Source organism: Squalius cephalus (genome assembly GCF_949319135.1).
Source record: "Squalius cephalus genome assembly, chromosome: 12".
NCBI classification, from domain to species: domain Eukaryota; kingdom Metazoa; phylum Chordata; class Actinopteri; order Cypriniformes; family Leuciscidae; genus Squalius; species Squalius cephalus.
The window spans coordinates 34,078,459-34,088,024 of NC_137133.1; the positions used below are offsets into that span (position 1 = coordinate 34,078,459).

Consider the following 9,566-nt stretch of genomic DNA (forward strand, 5'->3'; position numbering starts at 1 on the left):
GAGAGAGAGAGAGAGAGAGAGAGAGAATGTTTCTAATGCTTTAATTAATGTTACACATTTTTTACCATGTCAATAATACTACTTCTCCAAAAAAAAAAAAAACAGAAAGAGAGACAGACAGCAAAAGGGTAAAGAGGGGTAAAGTAAGACGGTAAAAGAAAGCGAAAAGGCAGGAGGGCAGAAAGAGACAGTGCAGGACGACAGCAGGTATCAGGTGGGGGGAATTATCCTCCATCCCCTAATTGAGGCCCCCAGAGTGTGTCCATCCCAGTGTGTGTGTGTGTGACCCTCTGCTCTTAGCCTGAGGCAGTGGCTGACCCCGCCCACCCTGGCCACACCCCCTCATTAAAACACTAATCCCTCTATAGCGCCACATGCTCTCCTCACAACACACACACACACACACTCATTCATACTTTAGTGAGTGTGAGTTATGATTGTTAACAGCAGCATTTACCCCAATCATTCAGATCAAAATAATACACACAGCCATTCAAAAACACACATTTCAATGATTGTTTAACGCATTGAGCAAACAAGAGCAATTAAAGACAGAAGTACTTTAAAGTGTGTTTAGGATAAAAGTCTGAATTACTTTTATTGTTATTAAATGCAGTGTGTTTTACTATTTATAAATGTTATGCCTGTGCCATTGTGTCATTAAGTTATTAATTACATTTTTTTTAAATGTCCCGTTATAATTATTACACATAATATTATATTTTTTAATAATAAAAATTATACATTTATATTGAGCAATTAGCACAATTACAATAAATGTTTAGATTATTTACTTTTTAAATTATTAATATTATCATAAAAATATACATTGACTTAATAAACATTTACATGCACATTTATTACACACACACACACACACACACATATATATATATATATAAGCAACAGGCATAAAATGCATTTAAATGTTTATGTATTTATTTTATGTATTTTTGTTTATGTATTATAATGTTATAGTTCTTTGCCAATGTACAGTTTTTTTAAACCATATCAATAAAGCTACTTTTATCTTGGGAGAGAGGAGAGAGAGAGAGAGAGAGAGAGAGAGAGAGAGAGAGAGAGAGAGAGAGAGAGAGAGAGAGAGAGAGAGAGAGAGAGAGAGAGAGGCATCATGTGAGACCTATGGAAAACTAAGACCTAAGATCTAAGAAGGCCGAGCAAATCGATTACACACGACAATAACCGGCACCAGATTGTTCGTGTCTCCTAAATGAATCATGTGTGTGTGTGTGTGTGCTCCTGGGCTGGATATCACTATAGTTCTCTTAGTTTTAATATTCTTGCTCGCAGGCATATGCCACAGCCTCTCTCCTCTCATCGCCATATATATTAATAGCTTTATCTCCCCAACCGAAGAGCGCAAATAAAACACAAATGAAAGAATCCTCATGCATATAAAACACACGCACACACACACACACAGGAGTAAATGCCAGTCAAGGTTATTGGTCTCATTTCCTATTTTCTGCTCTGGATATAAATTCAAATCTCTGTTTGCAATAACACCTTCAAATTCAATCCAAACACCTGCAAACTCAATCAGTGTGTTTTCCCGAGTGTTTGTTACAGCCGAAACCTGTAAGAATTTCACATTGAGATGGTGAAGTGTTTCGCAAGCTACACTGATTTATTGAAAATTTTGTGTTTGCTGCATTGTTACGATGATTGTCTCAGTTTGCTAAGGTACGATCAGATGCTCTATTTTTTTCCATGTGGGTGATAAAATGCCAGAACAAATTGCATGGAATATCACCAAGACCTGATGCTGGACTCTTTATACTCGGGCCAGTGAACAACCAGCCATCAACTCCCTAGCAACCTCTCAGAACACCTTAATGACTACAAAGCAACATCCTGGCAATGAGTCAAAACACCTTAGAAATGACATAGCAACACCCTGGCAATGATTCAGGAGACCTCATAGCAACACCCTGGCAACCACCCATAACAGCCTAGCATCATTGCAGCGAGTCTTGCATGCAAACACCACTAACAGTTTCCTCATCTAGTTCTTCTCTCAGAGTGAAGCCACAGTCACACTAGACTTTAAACATGCAAAAATCGTACAAAGCATTCACAGAATGACGTCAAAGTCTTTTTTTTAAACACAATTCAAAAGATAATAATATTATATAAAAATAAAATAAAATATGCAATCTACTGCAACACTGCAATCCTTCAGATTTAAAGTTTAAAATAGACACACACGGGTTCTTTTAATTCAGATTAAAGGTCACCCTTTGGCGTATCAATCTTCTATTAGTCACGTGATATGAATTCACAGGTCAGAGTTCACTGGACTTGAACTGTGGAACGCAGTGCATTCGCATGCGTATGAATGGAAGTCAATGGAACGAAATGTGGTGTGACCGACCCTTTACTGAAATACACATTTAATGGCACAAATATAAGCACACAGAGAAGAAAAACATTCCCTTTGGTGCAGAGACACACACGTTCTGTGTTTATTTGGGCACAGTGTGTGTGTGTGTGTGTGTTAAGTGTTTTCGTATCCCACAGTGCATCTGTCTTTGTTCTGTTGCCCTACTGCAGTGATGCCTACCACAGCAGCAATTGTGAATCTGCACAACAAACCTATATACAACACCTGATTTTAAAGCTTTCACAGGGTCTATTGAAATGTCCTAAGACTTTTCACACAAGATCTTTATCTTCATACATATAGATCTTCATGTCTCAGTTGTTGCTCTTCAACGGCAATATTTAATGGAGAGCGATGAAAATGTACTGAGTAATCTCAGATCTCAAAAATGTCTCAAACTCTGCTCAGATTTACTAAAATATTAATGTTTGACATTTCATTATGAACTCAGACATATCTCATTGCACTCTCATAAGATCAAATGAGCTGAGCTATTCAATTAAAATTTATTTAATGAAATTTTATTCATAATTTTTTAGGAATATTATGAGAAAGATTACTAAAACATAACTGAAATGAAACATCAACCCACTGAGTCATAGATATTAAAGAGCAACCTCAAAATGTTTATCTAGAAAAGTCAGCAAACAAATCTCAAAATGAACTCAAATATTTCTCATCAAATTCTGCTATCCACAGTGATTTTATACCTCTTCATATATTTTCAGTACATCAACAATTGTCTCGTTTATGTTCATTTCTATTTCTATAATGAATTTTATGAGAAGTTGAAACTTCAACAAGATTAGAACTTCTCAGATTCTTCCAATACCAAATAATCTGAAATATTCACTTTCAGTTGTATGTCAACAATTGTCTAATTTGTCAATTATTTATATTATTCAAATGCCAATTAATTTTGAAAGAAACCTCTGAGAAAAAGTCGACCCTGAAACATAACGATAGAAGAACTGAATTCAATATCCTGAGCTATGAACAATCTGATCTACAATCCATTCATTTTATACGGTAGCTCTAAACTTCTACTGTACACTACTGTTCAAAAGTTTGGGGTCAGTAAGATTTAAAAAAAATGTTTTTGAAAGAAGTCATTAATGCTCACCAAGGCTGTATTTATTAGATCAAAAATACAGTAAAAAAAAAAAAAAAAAGGTAATTTTGTGAAAAAGAAACATTTATTATTATTATTATCAATGTTGAAAACAGTTCTGCTTCAGATTTTATGTGGAAACTGTAACTCATTTTTTTCAGGATTCTTTGATGGACAGAAAGTTTAAAAGGACAGCATTTATTTGAAACAGAAATATTTTGCAACATTATAAATGTCTTTACTGTCACTTTGTATCAATTTAATGCATCCAAGCTGAATAAAAGTATTAAAATCTTACTGACCACAAACATTTAAACAGTAGCGTATGTCAATATTTGACTCATTTTTATTAGTAACAAAATGAATGCTTGAACAAAACACAACTAAGAACTTTAAATCTCCAACTACTGCTCACTTCCACAGCTCTTACTTCAGAACAAATCACTGATTCACACACTCATTTAAAGGGTCAACAATGTCGGACTCTTTCTAGACTTAAAGATTTGTGCTTCCTCCTCTCCTCTCCTCTCCACTCCTCTGGCTGGCCGGTTCTCTCTGAAGTGTTAGATGAAGGCATTTGTCTGGAGGGTGGGTGAGGTACAGCCCTGCGTGCGCGCGTGTGTGTGTGTGTATGAGTCAGTCACAGAGATCTCTTCTCAGGCATCCTGACAGGTACAGACGCTCCGTCCGGCTTTAAAGGGAATTCCAAACGAGCCTCTGACAGGAGGCCTATTCCGTCTGTGTGTGTGTGTGTGTGTGTGTGTGTGTGTGTGTGTGTGCAGTTTGCACACTACTGTGAGGGAGGGGGGACCTGCAGGGCAACACAAATACTGACAGCGAGATCAACCAATCAAATCAGACCACCCCAGATCCACCCAGCCAACCCACGAGCACGATGCTACGCAAAGTCCCGCCTCCAGCGCTGAGTTATGCAAATGAGAATACTGATTAATCCACCTATGCATGCTGGGTAACTGCTCCATAAATTGGCTGTCTGTCAGCACAAACTCAGAAGAAATGCACACACACACACACACACACACACACACACACACACACACACACACACACACACACACACCATCAAGGCCTGTCCGATCAACAAGAAACAATGGAGGAAGCAGTAATTGGAGAACAGCGCTGTGTGTGTGTGTGTGTGAGACTAACTGTGGCAGCGAGGATGTAACCCGGGCCGCGAGTGTGTGTCTGGCGCAGCTCTTCAAAGCTCAGGCGTGTTGTTGAACGGCATTAGCTGCCTCTCAGAGCGCTTTTAACACGGAGCGAGGGATGACAGGCCTGCCACAGGAGGAGGGAGAGAAAAACGAGTAAACATGCGTATGCAGCAAAACAACAGTTACCTGAACAGCGAGATCTGAGCGAGCGCACACACACACACAAGAGCAGTAGAGGAACATGTTGCTTACTGCCAGGTGTCTCTGTGTGAGTGTGTGTGTGTGTGTGTGAGAGAGTTGTTTGGTGGCAGTTTTAAAACACAGACATTTAGAGCTTTTCTGTTCCAGTGTGTGTGTGTTTTATCTGCATTTTTGATGACTAATCACACATAGAAACAACATCATTTGAACAGGCCTAATCAAATATCATACATGCAGTAACAGTGCAAAAGCATATTTTAATATAATCATATAGAAACAAATATGCCAAATGCTCCTATATTTAATATTTAATATTTTACTCCTTATACCGTTTAAAAGTTTGGGGTCAGTACTTTTTTTTTTAATGTACTTAAAATGAGCAATTGTTTTTGTTTAGTATTTTTGTCTGTAAAATATCAAAACAAAATTATAGAACTATTCAGTGTTATTAAAAAAAGAAACAAATTGTGCAATGGGTTCAGATCTTGTCAGATCACTTGTTCAGAATCAAAAGAATATTGTGCACTTGGATGTTATAGATATCCCAAAACGTGGTTGTGGTTTGGATCTGGTCAGATTTCATGTGGTGCATCGCTCTTCAAGCTACAACCAGCTAAACTAAAATCAACTAAAAAAAAAGAATCAGATTTTTTGCTGCCTGTCTGAACGGGGGCCTCCAATGAAACTTTCAAAGATTTGATGTCGTGAATCCCGCAAACTTTGGCAAACCCAGCAAGTAGGTCTTCCTCAGAAGGCTCGTTTTAGCATCCTGGGAACTCGCAAATACTTTTCCAGACGGACTGATTTAAACATGCACACCCTGACTTGTGCAAATCAGCCAATCAGATTAAAGCTTGTGATTGTGAAAGCGCTTGCCATTTTTGCATGCAATATAGATCAGACGGTACATAGGCATCTCCTTACCATGTGACAGAGCAGGTGGATCAGGTGTGTGCTGTCACTGTCCTCTCTTTCAGTTCTGTAGAGACATGCACACACACACACACACCCGTGTGAGGCCGCTGGCAGTGAGCTCGGGTTGGATTAACAGCAGGATTTGTTCCCTGTAGCTGAAGTCAAACAGAGGAAATTCTCCTACATTACGCTTTTAATTAGAATCATCACCTTACATGGCTCAGAGACGAAACGGCTAATACACTAATAACCCACACACAGACAAAGAGCATTACGTAATATCACACCACATAGTTAAACGTTAATATTGACACTTTAAACATGATACACTCTTAAGAAAAAAGGTTGCAAAAGGGGGGTTTTGCCATAAAATAACCATTTTTTGTTCCTCAAAGAACATTTCAGTGAATAGTTCTTTAAAGAACCATTTTTGTTCTTAATGTGAAGAACATTTTGTCCACTATAAACAACATTTTGTGGAATGGGAAGATTCTTAAATGGAAATATTTCTTGAGCAGCAAATAAGCATATAAGAATGATTTATGAAGGATCATGAGACCCTAAAGACTGGTTGCCATCAAAGGAAAAAAAAATACATTTTAAAATATAATCAAATAATACATATTATTTTAAATCAATAATATTTCACATTACTGTATCAAATAAATGCATTTGTGAGCATAAGAGTTCCTACAAGAAACATTTAAAAAATGTAAAGAACCCTTTTCCACTATAAAGAACATTTATGGAATGCAAAGGCTCCATGGAAGTTAAAGGTTCTTCATGAAACCATTGATGCCCATAAAGAACCTTTAGTTGTAAGAGTACATGACTAGAAATGTAATGTATATTTGTTTCGCCAAAGAAAATGGTCCAAAAAGTTATCTTTTCTCTGCACTCTTGGAAATCCGTTTGTCCAATCAAATGAACGGAGCAGAACTAAATATCGGCAACAAAATCTCTCTCATTTATGGCACTCGAGCCTATCGGCTCTTCCCTAACAGCTGAGTTTTTCTTTTTGCCATAACAGGTGAAATACAACATGTGGCCATTGTCTCTGGCGTATGACCCCTTGTGTGGGTTTGGTCGGTTCCTGTGGCTTTGATTCGGGAGTGCGCCTGCCATTCCAAACTCTCCTCTGGAACAACGCATTCCGTTTGAAGTGCTGATCCCTGCTTCACCTGTGAGATCAATACGCTCCCGTTCAAAGCCAGATCGGCTTCATACAGCACCAGATCTTTATTAATTTATAGAAACTTCTTGAAACTTTCTCTAAAGGGAAGCTGAAAAAAAAAACAGAGAAGGAAGAGAAAGCGAGAGAAGAGAGAGAAAAAAGAAGAAACCAGCACGGAGTGGGTGATTAACTCAGAGATGCCTTTGACGGACAGCGAGTTCACATGATCGGCCTGAGCGAGAATGAGTGGAGCTTTAAATGAGACCGCATGTGAATGAGCAGCTGAAATGCATTTGAACCAGAACCAATTTGTTGTGGAATTTTGGATCAGAAAATTTGATCTAGGTCAAAAATGTATTACATTATCTTAACTTATATTGAATGCTTAGGGCCAATATTTGCACCCTACATTCTTAAAAATAAAGGTTCTTTACTGGCATTAATGATTCCATTAAGAATCTTTAATGTCATCCACACAATCTTTCCGTTCCACTCAAGGTTCTTTATAGAAAAGGGTTCTTCAGATTATTCAAATGTTCTTCACACTAACACAAAAATGGTTCACTGAAATGTTCTCTGGGGAACCAAAAATGGTTCTTCAATCTATGGCATCGCTGCAAAAAAAAACAAAAAAAAAAACAACAACAACAACTTTGGAACCTTTGAAAGAGCGCATGATTTTTCAGGTTAATTTTAACTTTTACATTTGGATGGCAATTAGCAAATTTAGAGTTTTTATTTTTGCCATGTTAACACAGACAGTAATTGTTTTACACAGGCACATGATGTAATTTTAGCATTTATAGATAATAATCTGAGTTTCTGCCATTCTAATGGGAATCAGTCCATGTTTTTCTCCACCAGCCGGGATAAAATTCCCATCTGAATTATCTGTTTGGTAGGTAATTCAGCAGGGAACAGTAATTGAATTTTTGCCTGAATCCCCATCTCTGTGTTAACATGGAGGAATTGGCCCAAAAATCTTTTTTGACCACTACTAAACGCCATAGGGCTGCTATCTGACATTTTTGCGGGTAATGAGCATTTGGGAATTTAAATATACTGCAGGCCTACATCCCTAAATTATCATTCCTGTATGGAGTCACTCCAGAAACCATTGGTTGACCATGATAACAAAGAAACAGGGATGACATGCTGATTTTACAGACATCATCCTAACAAGCAAGCACAGTCTGAATAGTGCTTACGAGAGCATATTTTAATATAATAATGTAGAAACCTAGAATATTATGAAGTATACTAAATGTTAGAAAAATTTCATATTTTACACTTCCATTCAAAACTTTCATGTCAGTACATTGTTTGTTTTGTTTGTTTGTTTTTAAATTAATGTTTTTATTCAGCGAGGATGCATTTAACTGATCAAAAGTAATGGTAATAAAGATTTCTATTTCAAATAAATGCTTGAAAAAATCCTGAAAAAATTGTATGAACGTTTCCACAAAAATATGAAAATATCCCCATTCATTTCGTTCTAACATTGTATGACTCTCTTCCTTCTGTGGTACATACCAGAAATTATTTTTATATGCCTCAGTGTTTTTTGTCCATACAATGAGTCAATGTTGTTTGGTTCCATTCTACAAAATATCTTGTTTTGCGTTATGCATGAAGAAAGAAAGTCAAACAGGTTTGGAAAGACATGAGGCTTTTTTTTGGGGGGGGGGGGGGGGGGGGGGGGGGTTCTAAAAAATGTCTAATTTCTGACCTTAATTTTAAGAGCTGTGATTTTATAGTCCAATTTGGAAGCGTTTCAAGGCTTCTGTGAATGTTTGAGTGCGTGTGTGAGAGAGAAAAGTAACTGTGAAAGAGAGAGAGAAAGAGAGAAACCCGTGTGCGCAGCGCTGGAGATCTTCATTTCTTTGTTGTCAGATTTGATGATTTTAGAGAAATTACCATCCCTGCATTCAAAGGAAATCTACCTCACACTTCCATGGCCTGCGGCACGGAGGGAAATAGAAGGTTTATATTTATTTTTAATTATATCAGTTTATCAGGAGGCGTAACATCAGAGCCACATCTGATTTTATCTCTTCTCTTTCACACCTGAGGGAATATTAATACAAACAGCCATTCCAGCTCTGATCGTTGCCTCACACATACGATCTAACACACACACCGGCACTTTTATGATATCATTTCATCATCCGTCGTTCTCGCAAATAAAAACAAACCACAAGATCTGTGTTTATATTCCAAGCTTATAAAACACACCGATCTATCTAAACAGCACACAGTGCGAACACAAACACACACGCACACACACACACACACACACACACACACACACACACACACACACACACACACACACACACACACACACACACACACACCTTAAGACAGAACATGTGTGTGTCCACAGGAAAGACAAACCACACATGAGATCTCTTTAATGTCTCACTTGTTGCTTCTCGACAGCAATGAGATTTTATGTACAGCAAATTAATACTTGAAATTGAAATCTCCTGCTTCTCAGGTGTTTCTCAACAGCCTGAAATTGCTGAAATACAGTAAGGTATCCAGCTATAAAACATAAAATGCAAAATCTTGTGCCATTTAACTTGA

At 37.5% G+C, this 9,566-nt stretch overlaps 1 protein-coding gene across 5 annotated transcripts in view; it reads right to left on the reverse strand.

Annotated features, from left to right (window-relative positions):
- Nucleotides 1–9,566, reverse strand: part of tfap2d (transcription factor AP-2 delta (activating enhancer binding protein 2 delta)) — a 94,897-nt gene that overhangs the window by 42,210 nt on the left and 43,121 nt on the right. For 4 of the 5 annotated variants that reach the window (XM_079889407.1, XM_079889406.1, XM_079889403.1 and 1 more), the window contains exons 2-3: nt 5,813–5,867; nt 4,683–4,811 (exon numbers count right to left, since the gene is read on the reverse strand). Coding sequence is in view for 1 of the 5 variants with exons in the window: in XM_079889402.1 (XP_079745528.1) it covers nt 5,813–5,867 (55 nt within the window). In the remaining 4 variants the exon portion in view is untranslated. The remainder of the gene's footprint in view (nt 1–4,682; nt 4,812–5,812; nt 5,868–9,566) is intronic. The other variant, XM_079889402.1, reaches the window with a different exon arrangement.